A 12717-nucleotide genomic window follows, 5' to 3' on the forward strand; every position below is an offset into this window, starting at 1 on the left:
CAGGAGAAACTGACCTACCGTCACCACAGAGATCCGGTGGGGTGAAGGACCTGTGGTGAGGTCACTGCTGTGGGAAGAGCCATTCTGTAGTTTGGTACTACTATATACTGGATAAGCAAACAGAAAGTTCCAGGACCTATGATGTCACTGTCATGTAATCACCTGTGTGGGTGGAGTCAGGGATCACATGACCAGTGGCTCAACACTGTATCCAAGAGCTGTGTGTCATGTGTGCAGTCAGCATAAATGTAGTAGAGCTGCAAGTAGCTGTTTGTCTCATGTTCTGTGCCTGTAAGGTGTATAGTCAGCATGGATGTATATCATGTAGTACAGCTGTGTTTGTGATGTGCATGTCATGTAGCAGAACTTGCGCATGTACTATGGCACATCTGTGTCTGTAACGCACATATAATGTATCAGATGTGTTTTTACCATGTGTATGTCATGTACCAACACTGTGTCTGGGACACCTGAGTCATGTAGCAGAGTTGAGTCTGTAACATACGCATGTACTGTGGCACAGCTGGATCAGTCACACGCATATAATGTAGCAGAGCTGTGTTTGTACCATGCGCATGTCATGTACCAAAGGTGTGTCTGTGACAGGCACGTAGCAAAGCTGAGTGGCACATCACACCACCAGAAACACTGGTACTATAATTTCCTAATAATTACTAGTCAACTTTTCGGACACCAACCATAAATTTCAAACAACTCAATACTGAAAACCAATTCATCAGCCAATATCTCAGATGGGACATCTAAAAAGGCCATTGTCTACAGTCAGGCCATCAGATACAGCCAGATCTGCTTCAACCGAGCAGACAGGGGAACATTTATACCACCTTAAAAATTACATTTTTAAACCAGGGCTACCATTTCACCTCAAATCGGTGACCAAATCACCAGAGCCACCAGGATACCCAGAAATCAACTGCTCCAATACACAGAGAAAGAAAACCGTCATGTACCTCTACTACTGACCTACAACTCACAGCTAAAGGTATTAAAGGAGATGTCTCGAGGAAGCAGTGAATTTTTTTTTTGCCCAGTCCCCCTAATTAAGAATACATTACTAATTACCCCTGTAAATGACTTTTCTAGCTGGTTTCTACTTACAGTTCCAGCGTTTCAGCAACTTATAAAAATTTTCCCAAGATGGCCGCCAGCTCTTTTCCCTTCGCTTGCTGTAGCCCGACGTGCGCGCTCCCGAGACGCTACCAGCTGTGTCTCCCTGACAACCAGACGCCCCGCAGCCGCCGACCGGACCCCTGGATTCAACGCGGCCGACCACGGCACACAGTCACCCACCGCCAGGCAGCAGGTAACCGGCGCAGCCCCCCCGGCCCAGCGACAGCCCCCCCTCCCTGGCCCAGCGACAGTTCCCCCCGGCCTAGCGACAGCCCCCCCCCGGCCCAGCGACAGTTCCCCCGGCCTAGCGACAGCCCCCCCCCGGCCCAGCGACAGCCCCCCCCCGGCCTAGCGACAGCCCCCCCCCCGGCCTAGCGACAGTTCCCCCTCGGCCTAGCGACAGTTCCCCCGGCCTAGCGACAGTTCCCCCGGCCTAGCGACAGCCCCCCCCTGGCCTAGCGACAGCCCCCCCCCCCCGGCCTAGCGACAGTTCCCCCGGCCTAGCGACAGTTCCCCCGGCCTAGCGACAGCCCCCCCGGCCTAGCAACAGCCCCCCCCGGCCTAGCGACAGCCCCCCCCCCCCGGCCCAGCGACAGGCCCCCCCCCCCCCCCGGCCCAGCGACAGTTCCCCCCCCCGGCCCAGCGACAGTTCCCCCGGCCTAGTGACAGCCCCCCCCGGCCCAGCGACAGTTCCCCCGGCCTAGCGACAGCCCCCCCCCCCGGCCCAGCGGCAGCCCCCCCGGCCCATCACTTACCTGGACGGCTGGGCGGCTTCTCGGCTGGGCGGCTTCTCGGCTGGGCTGATGGGCTTCTCGGCTGGGCAGCTCTGCACCTTCCTCTAACAGAGGATGGTACAGAATGGCCGCTCCAGCGCGCTCCCGAGCAGTGACAGCTCGTCTGCGCATGCGCAGAAGAGCTGTAGCGGCGAGCACACTGAAGCGGCTCGTGCTGAAAGGAGAAGACCAGACTGCGCAAGCGCGTCTAAAAAAGCAAGCTGCCAGCGAATTTAGACGGAACCATGGAGACGAGGATGCTAGCAACGGAGCAGGTAAGTGAATAACTTCTGTATGGCTCATAATTAATGCATGATGTATATTACAAAGTGCATTAATATGGCCATACAGAAGTGTATAACCCCACTTGCTGCCGCGAGACAACCCCTTTAAGGAAAACTGCAAAGACATTCCATCATACCCTGCACAAAGATGCTCATCTGATAACCATATTCCCAGACCCTCCCCTTTTGTGTTAAAGGCTCATATCATCACTTATTTGTTAGCCATTAAGAGGTATCTTAGCTACAAGATTACTTGATTTCTCTTACTAAGAACAAATCACGCTTTAGTAAATAAGTTCACACACAAAGGCTAAGCATCAATAAAGTTTATAAAGTGTTAAAAAGTACACAAACATACAAGATATAAAAAGCATAGCAAAAGAGATCAAAAGGATACAAAGAAAAACAAGCACTAAAAAGCAATACAACATAATAGCATACCTAGTTCACATGTACCATTCCATGATGGGCCTTTCTTACCCTAGTAGCAATCTTCTATACTATGGCTGTTATATGCCATTTTAACAAACTCTCCGATGAGGCATAATACCATCATTCTACCACCACTTGGGAGGCCTGTATCTGTTAGAAAGGCTCTACACATGTCTAAATATACTAGTACTTAACCCCTTTGTTCCACAGGATGTGTATACATGCATACATGTATTTTGGTTGGGCAGGGTTTGTATGGAGCAAGATCAGGAGCTGACCCTGTTCCATCCATGGCTAGTGTCCGTCGTTTTTAACAGCTGACACAACAGCCATGATAAGCATTCATGTCAATAGTGGCTGTTAACTCCTTAAATTGTGATGTCAATTCCACATTCAAATGCTCTGATCAACATTTAGGGGTCTCAAATCATCCCCCCACAACGAGATGCCTTCTAAAGGCGCCAAGGCTGCCATATATTTCTGCCTATTAAGACAAGCCTATGACCTGTCTTAAGATAAAGCTAAAATATCACATATTTTTATACCATATACTGAAAAACGACAATATTAAAGATCACGATGGGAACGAAGAAAAAAACGAGTTAAATTAAGTGAAAAATTGCAAATAGAGGGTATTAAAAAGTAAGATTTTTTCCTGTCTTTATAATAAAAAAACAAAACAGACGGGGGTTGGTAGCAGAGCCACTGCAGCAAGCGGAGGCTCCTTGCAAAAAACGGCAAAAAATAAGATATTGGCCGGTATCTGGACTTCTGTAGCGCCCGCAACATTGTGTCGTGGGGGAGAAAATTGGTGTGGGGAATTGAGCTGAAAAGACTCACATAACCTGCGGCTCTCCCTCCCCAGCAAGACAGTGAAACGCCATATAGGAGTGGAGGAGGGTTGTGTGGAGACCCAAGCTGAGCCTCTGAAGGAGCAGAGGTGAGACAGCCATAACACAGCTCTCTTACCCCCCCCCCACACACACACGCACACACACGCACGCACACGCACGCACACGCACGCACACGCACGCACACGCACGCACACACACGCACGCACACACGCACACACGCACTTTTCCTCCTTTGTGCGGAACGGAAAGGAAGGAGGAGAGAAAAACCAATACAAAGCCAGGAGTAGCTGAGAGGGGATGATCATCAACGTAGCTCTCAGCAATAGAACACACGGCAAAACCCAATATCCTGTGCAGACATCCCACTGAAACATAACAAGGCACTCCTATGCCTGCCCACTGTGGATCCGCAGCTTTTAGAGTCATACAATCATGTAGCTATGCACCTACGACAGAAAAGCTGTTACAAAAATAACATGCAAAAAAGAGACAATAACTTGCATAACCTTCAGGAGTGAGACCACAAGTGTGATCGCATTTTAGCCCAAGCAACAAAGTATAAATAGATCTGTAAGTTTAGGGGTGTAGAACCCTGCAAAATGACGTACGAATAAGCAAAACCATATAATATGATTATCTTTCTATCAAGACCATCTGGTGCCATGACGCATGCTCTGAACCACTTACCAACAACGATCCAGAATACGGTTTTCATACTGCAGCCTGTGCAAATATATGCTGAGCTTCTCACTGGTCTGACCACAGTGATCTCACACTAGATCATACCTGACCTTTGAAGCAACTAATTCTACACCCTTTCATCACATAGAGACCTCTTCGATCCATCCCCGGAGCTCGGGGCAAAGGGTCATGGACAGATACCTAAACAAATCTGACCCAAACAGTACTCCACAATCCTTGACCTCCCCTCATCAGAAAACAACACTCTTGCTTCCATCATGCCACAACTTAAGGGCAAAACATGATAAAAAGGTCAAAATGCCCCCCCAAACCCACTCCAGCTCTCACGCAGTCAACCCGAGAACACGATCCATTTCTTAATTAAGATCCTGAGAGAGATCAGGGATCACTGTACAATTCTCCAAGTCACAGCCCATCTCATTCATCAAGCTCAGAGACACTACAAGCCGCTGCCCCCCTTTGTCCCTACTATTTAATCTCTCACTGGACCCCCTACTACTGCACCATTTTCAGCAAGTGTTCCCAGTACAGACAACCCAAGGGAGCCACCCTGATGTTTCGGTGGCAGCATTCGCGGATGACAAAATTGTAATCATCAGTAATCCATCTGAATCTCTTGCTGATCCTTCGGGAACTGGGCTTTCTTTCGGGATACTTTCTTAAACTAGAGAAATCAGAGACTCTGTTTCTGAATGGCTAATCGCGACCGAGGCAGACACAGATACCCCTTTCAATGGCGAGAGAGAACCATCTCATATCAAGGTGTACAGATACCCAAATCATAGCACAAAATATACACACTCAATATCAAACCATACATCACAACCCTAGAACAGACTTTAGTAAAATGGCGCAAACTCCCACTGTCATACATAGGTAGAGTTCACATAGGTAGAATTCCCCCACCTAATATACCTACTCCATGCTCTTAATCTACCTCACCCTCAAACAAAAAAAATATAACTACCTGATGTGCATAATTCATTTTGAAGGGGGGTGGGGTGAGAAATAGAATACCATTTGACATCTTGAGGCAGCCAAAACTCAGTGGTTGACTAAATGTTTCCAACATAAGACTACACAATGTAGCGACACCAACACGCTCAAATCACTGATTGGGTAAAACATACCTCCCTATTTGTGTATGCAGACATAGAACAGAAATTCCTTCATGGGACTGCGTTCCCTAATTTTTTGCATCTCACATATCAGAACATTTTAATAGACTGCAGAGATAATCCCTAATTGTTATCCACATGGCAGGCATGGCAAAAAATTACACAAACTGACTTCTTTACACCCCAAACTATTCTACCTTGTTAACATTACTAAATAATCCCAGTTTCCAAAGCAACGCACCTCTGGGATTATTTTTATGATGGAGGGCTGGAGGTATACTTAACATAAGCTGCTCTCTACAAAAAAAAGCGCAAAAGATGTTAACTAGAGATGAGCGAACGTGTTCTAAACGAACACTTACGCACCCAGACACCGGCTTTACCGAGGACTTCAGTGTCCGCGCGTAAAGATTCGGCCGGCGCCGGGGGGCGGGGAGAGGCGCGGCGGCGCGGGCGGCAGCAGCGGGGAACAGGGGGGAGCCCTCTCTCTCTCCCTCTCCCCCCCACTCCCCGCCGCACCCCCCCCCGCGCTGCCACGGCGGCCCCCGAACTTTTTTCGCCCGAGCACGGAATTGCTCGCAAAGTTCGGTGCTCGGGCGAAAAGGGGCGGAGCCGAACACGTTCGCTCATCTCTAATGTTAACCCTTCCAGAATTACAAGACAAATATCCACAAACCCACACGACTCTTTACATACCTACAAGCTAAAAGTTACAATGAAAAAGTGCTCGCTAACATCCGGCCACGGGAGGGATTACTGCCTTAACCCCTTGAGTGGCACGCCCGGAAAATTTCCGGGACGAGCTCCACTGCTCATAGCAACATAGCCCGGAAGATTTCCGGGCTATGTATCACTATGGGAGCTGCAGAACCCAATGCCACAAGCTGTGACAGTGTGCTCTGCCTGCACAGACCCACAGAGAACAAAGCAAGGGCTTTGAAAAACCAGCAGAAGATATTGGCAATGTCCTGCTTTGTTTACAAGTTGCCATAGAGACCATCGGCTTGTCAGAAGCAAGCCGATGGTCTCTGTGGCAGGGAGAGCTGGTTGTTAGCTGTCAGAGGACAGCTAGGTACTAGCTCTTACAGCAGAGATCAGAGAAAACCTCCGATCTCTGCTGTGTTAACCCTTTACATGCTGCAGTCTATGTGACTGCAGCATGTAAAGGGCTGTCACTGCAGCATGTAAAGGGCTGTCACCATTGGACCCCCGGAATGTGATCAGGGGTCCTGATGGGTCCCTGTGGAAGTCCCCTAAAGGGACAAAAAAAAAAAAAATTAAAAAGAAATTTAAAAAAAAAAAAGTAAAAAAATTATTAAAAAAATAAAAAAAACACTTGTCTCCCTTTACTTTGTAAAAAATCAAAAATACAATCACACATGTGGTATCCGTGTGCGTCGTAATGACCCAGAGAAGGAAGTTAATACATTATTTAACCCCTTAATGACATGGCCCCTTTTTTTCTTTTTTCCCCATTTCTTTTTTTCCTCCCCCCTGTTTAAAAAATCACAACTTGTCCCGCAAAAAACAAGCTCTTATATGGCCATGTCAATGGAAAAATGAAAAAGTTATGGCTCTTGAGACGCAACTGAAAAATTAGTTGAAATTCAATGATTAGACCATTTTAAAAAACCTGCCCTGGTGGGCACGACAGGGTGGTAGGAAACCTGCCACTCAAGGGGTTAAAGCATTTGACTAATCCGCGCACATAAGGAGACACAACAAAAACATGCAGTCTCCTCCATAAGCCCATAGATCACACTACTTCTCCAAAGGCCATTAATAAATGAACCATTGATATTCCAGATTTAACAATATCACAGCTACTGAAGGCCTTGAAAAATAGTTTACAAGCCGATATGTAGAGATGACCATACAGATCTATCATAGGGCATACATCACCTTCCTCAGGGAATTTAAGATGAGAATATTCACAACTGATAATAGCTTTCACTGCTGGGAGGCGGGGGTGGGTCTCTGTCACGATCTGTGGGATTGCCCTATATGTCAAACCTTTTGGATCAGAGTATATAGACTCACTACCACACATCTTACACCACCCTGTCTGGTTGAACCGATATGGGCAATTTTGGGGCACATTAAAAAAAGATAAAACCAGATGCATATCAGGCAGTCAAAAGCTATTACATATGGTGGCTATAGCCAAGGTTAAAGCCCCACTAATGACATTTATATGGGGAGAAGTTTTGAATATCTGCATCTAAACTGGATTAGGAGAGTTTTATGGAATACATTTTCAGAAATATTTGTTATAATTTTTTAACAGAACATTCATATTAATGAAGTCTCTGTAATAGGAGAAATTACTAGTTTACCCTTTGTAAAGTGGAAGAGTTTGGCTTTTTTATATTTAAATGTTAAACAAAGACATTTATGACGCATCTATAAAATAATGCATTTATCCCGCACAGTGAATGTGGTTAGGAAAGAAATACACAACAGCAGGATTGTGCTTTATGTTTCCCAGTCTCCAAGAAGGTCAAAAAGTGGTCAAAAAGACATGCACACTCCTAAATGGTACCAATAGAAACCACAGGTCAGCTGGCAAAAAGCGAGCCCTCAAACAACTTCATCAATGGAAAGATTTAATATATTTTCTGTTGCCATCTTCTGACCCACATAGTTACATTTTTTTTGGCTGCACTATTTCTAAAACTCATTTAAAAAAAATCATCGTAATTGCACTGACAAACAGAATAGTTATTTACTAGGGATGAGCGAGTATACTCGCTAAGGCACTACTTGCTCGAGTAATGTGCCTTAGCCGAGTATCTCCCTGCTCGTCCCTAAAGATTCGTGGGCCGCCGCAGCTGACAGGTGAGTTGCGGCGGGGAGCAGGGGAGAGCGGGCAGGAGAGAGGGAGAGAGAGATCTCCCCTCCGTTCCTCCCTGCTCTCCCCCGCGGCGGCACCCGAATCTTTCGGGACGAGCGGGGAGATACTCGGCTAAGGCACATTACTCGAGCGAGTAGTGCCTTAGCGAGTATACTCGCTCATCCCTATTATTTAATTTTTGACACAGTGTGTACACCGTAAAAACAAGACCTCCCAAATGCAAATAAAGATGCTTTTTTTCCATTTCACTTCGCTCAGAAATGTTTCAATGTTTCAGTACATTCTAAGGTACATTTAGAATGTGTTATTTTTTGAAAGTTGGGAGGAGAAACCAAAAATGGAAAAAAAAAGGCCCATGTCCTTTAGGGGTTAAAGTAAAGAATGTTTGAGTAAGTGAAAACTAAAAACCCATTAACCCTTCATTTAAATGACCAATAAAGTCAATTACCCCTACTATACGTGTGCTAATTAGACTGTTAGGCAACTTTAAAAAAAAAAACAAAAACTGGAGCCATTAAGAGGTTTAATAATTCCTGAGCTTTTTTGTGTTGCACATTCTACAATAACTCCATTTACCAATTTTTTATTTAGATTTAAATAGTACCGTGGTACCAAATAACTTCTGGCACTCTTCCCTATGATATTTTAGTTAGGACTCATGTCCACAGCACATGTGGATTTCCACAGTGGAAGACCTGCGTGTCAGTGCAGAAACTTCTAAATGATCGCTGGCAATAGCAGATGCGATTTTTTTTTATCCGCGCAGAAAGAAAAAAAAAAAGTATATACATACACAGACACACACAGACATACACACAGACACACACAGACAAGCGTTAAGGGTCTCCTCTCCACCTCCCAGCTTGATCCCCAAGCAACTAGAGGTATCTGCCTACAAATCCACAATTAAACTGTGGATCCCTTGTTTCCATAGAGATCTTTTGAGCCCATCCACGGTAAAATGCAGCATGCTGCGATTTCCGCGTGTGGCATCTGCAAATGAAGAAAAAAAAATCAAATCTGTAGGTGTTTCATTAAAGTGAACATGCCTCATGACTCTACTGGTGGCTTTAACTTTGGATCGTCCATGCGGGTGTCTCAGAATTCAATTTTGCCCGTGAACATGAGGCCTTAAGCTGTTACATGTCAGTAAAAATAAAAATAGCTCAATTTAAAAAGAAAAAAAAAATATGCAATGTTTTTTTTAACTGACAAATACCCAGGATTGTGAATAAGCCAACTCTCATACTGTTGGTTGAAATACTAAAGTAAGCCTGCTACATTCTAAGAATTTTACACACTTGTCCATTTCTGTACTACAGTGTTTGGGGAGTCATAAATAAGTAAATTATATTACAGAGTGATAAATATATTATAGATTTCTGTGACAATGGTTGCAACTCAGCCCAGCTCATGGCAATTTAGTAACGCGAGTCTACACCCGTACGGCGTTCTAAGGCTTTCACCTTCAAGACACGATGTTCTGTTTGTCCATACAAATTCCATCCTTTTGTTTCAGCCGAGTCTCAGCACTTCTACAATACATTCTGGTTCACAGTACTTGAAGTGACATGGGGGTTTTCTATGTAATATTGTTCTTAACCTTGCTTAGTGTAACAAAGCCGAGCAGACCTTGTATCATACCATACAAATTCCACGCCATAGTAACTGAATTAATGATCATGTGCTTCATTTCACATATTTATGTTCAATTCATAGAGCAAAAATCAGAAGCATGTTAACTCCTTACTGCCGAAGCTTTAAAGAGGAACTCATTTTTTCAAGTTCTTTCATCGTTTCATTCCTAGAACCGTAAAACTTACTTGTGTTTTGTGGGACAAGTAGTATTTTTAATGAAATCATTATGGGGTACATACTGTCTAATGTATGTTACAATTACATTCTTTTAGGGAATTGGGAAAAAATGTTGTCAGTGTCTTTTGGATTTAATTTTTATGGTGTTCAGCATGCAGAATAAATAATGTGATGAGATTCCCTGGGTCAGCACCAGTCCCGCGATGCCAAGTTTAAACAGTTTTTTTTTGTTGTTTTTTTATACACCAAAAAAACAACTATGTTCTTTTCTATTGCTGCATTCCAAAAGCCATAACATTTTCCATCGACGAAGCACTATGAAAACTTTGTTGGATTAGTCCTAGCCTCCATTTATCTTATTTTTGATTGATCATAATATTTTGATTTTTTATTTCATTTCTTCTAAATGCATGATAAAAAGTATGCCAGTATTTCAGAATTTTTTTTTTCTTTTTTTTTTTTTCTTTACAGTGTTCATCGTGAGGTAAAAATATATGTTAGAATTAACTGTCAGTTAGTACATATGTCTAGATTTAAATTTATACATTTATTTTTTCGCAACTTCTTTCTTTAAAATGTTTTTTAATTTTTTTTTCTTATTGCCGTTAATGAAGTGGTGTGGTTTATTTATTTATTTTTTAAACACGGGAGGAATTGTATTTTTTCCATTTGGTGATCCACATGGCTTACTGTTTATTTTGTTTGACAAGATATGCAAAATTGGCCATTTCTGCCATGTTAATATTTTTTCCCCCATCTTGTACCAAGTGCACTAACTTTCACATGGGTCATTACAAATGCAGTAATATTCAAATTTGTGGGGGTTTTTTACATTCTTAAAGTGCATTCACACGAGCATTTGTTTGCGCATACATAGGTCCGCACAAAACCGGCACACTTACAAATGTGCACAAACATGCGTTAATGAAGGTCCATGCAGCATTTCTTTCAATGGGGCCACGGCTGCTGCCGGTGGCCCCATTGAAAGCAATGGTCTGCCGGCAACCCCTGCAGTGATTTTCACGGAAGGGCTTTAAATATAAGCCTTTCCCTGAAAATCATTCCTATCTGGTGTAAAAAATAAACAAAAAAATATTTTATTTATAGATGCATACACATACATACACTCGCCTCTCCACCACTTAGGTCCTGTCACTGTAATGAAATTCTTTCAGCAGGCGGGGATTTAAAATCCCCATCTGCTGAAAGGGCTGTGTCTGATTGGCAGAGCACTCAGCCAATTACAGGCAGCACTTCGCCACTTGGCCAGCAACTGAGGAGAGGCGAGCGTATATTTTTATTTTTTACACCCGATAGGAATGATTTTCAGGGAAGGGCTTATATTTAAGGCCCTTTACTGAAAATGACTGCAGGGGTGCCGGCATCCCATTGAAATCCATAGGAGAGCTTTTCGATTATCTGCCACAACTGTGGCAGGGAATTCATTATTCCCTGTGGAGAGTCCCCTTGTCACTGAACACTGACAGCGCTGTCAGTGTTCAGTGATAAGAGGACTCCCCGTGGGCAACATTGGCATGCACCACGAACCTATGGTGCATGCATGTCTTATGTTTTGCAGGTATGTGTGTTTGCATGTGTGTTCACATGGACATGTGAACACACCATGGGGAACCAATGGTTCTAATAGACAAGTGGTTATGTGCATATGTAAGCATGCACATAAACATGCTCATCTGAATGCACCCTTGGGCTGGGTTCACACAGGGCAGAATTGCTGTGGTATTTCCGTGTAGACCATCCGCACGGAAATTCTGCATGAATTTTTTAAACTTGAGACTATGCAGCAAAGTGGACGAGATTTGCAAAAATTTCATTCACACGCTACTAACAGTCTGCTGCAGACAAGCCATGCAGAAACTGACATGCGGCACGGAACTCAAATTCACAACATGTCAATTTCGACACAGTTTCTGCTGCAGACTCTTTTCTATCGGGCGAGATTCCCACAGAGGAAGGCAAGCCAAATGGCGCAAGTTTTGAAGCAGCCTTTTCACTGCAGAAATCTCGCCGAATTTCTATGCAGTCCTGCTCAACATTTCACAAGTTTTCTGTCCCGTGGCAACTCAACTAAAAGAAAAGGGGGTGGGGGGTTTTGGCTCATTTTTATTTTTTTTAGTTAACACTATTTTTGCTACTCCTGTGAAGCAATTTTATATGAAACAGCTTTTCACTTCATTTTCTTTATAGACCATTTATATAAACAAGTTAATCTTTTTTTTTTTTTTAGACATTTCTTCTTAAAAATGAAAATTAAACTTTAACTCTTAACTTTCTTAATAATTAAAATGCTCCACACTAGACAGATATTACCAGATATGACAATGTTGGATAGAGATGATTGTTTTAGAAGACTTGCCTTCACAGCTGTGTTTAAAAGCTACATGGCTTTATATGCCAATATTAAACACATCAATACACAAAATTACAAAACCCTTACAGTAGCAATTTTCACTATACCTGGCATTAGAGATGCAGTTGGAAAAATCTTTTCCTGCTTAATTCGAGTTTCATTTAGTAATTCCTCAGCAGTAATAGGAAGGTCAAGAACATCACGGATAATTTGGGCTGCCGGCAATGCTTTTTCTCCCATGACTAAGGATTTCACATCCCAAGTGTATTTTTTTCCAAATCGGTCACAGATTTCTTGATAAACCACTGAGTAAAGACGCTCTGTATCTGTAAAGGAAGGCATGTAAAGCCATTAAGATGGATTATTTGTATTTGTATTGTTAC

The 12717-nt window shown here is 43.7% G+C and overlaps 1 protein-coding gene across 1 annotated transcript in view; it reads right to left on the reverse strand.

Annotated features, from left to right (window-relative positions):
- The window catches only part of PUDP (pseudouridine 5'-phosphatase), a 272258-nt gene that overhangs the window by 149845 nt on the left and 109696 nt on the right, over positions 1-12717 (reverse strand). Inside the window, exon 2 of the mRNA XM_066599922.1 lies at positions 12442-12660. Within this exon, the coding sequence (XP_066456019.1) occupies positions 12442-12660 (219 nt within the window). The remainder of the gene's footprint in view (positions 1-12441; positions 12661-12717) is intronic.

The sequence above is a fragment of the Eleutherodactylus coqui genome, chromosome 4 (genome assembly GCF_035609145.1).
Source record: "Eleutherodactylus coqui strain aEleCoq1 chromosome 4, aEleCoq1.hap1, whole genome shotgun sequence".
In the NCBI taxonomy this organism is placed as follows: domain Eukaryota; kingdom Metazoa; phylum Chordata; class Amphibia; order Anura; family Eleutherodactylidae; genus Eleutherodactylus; species Eleutherodactylus coqui.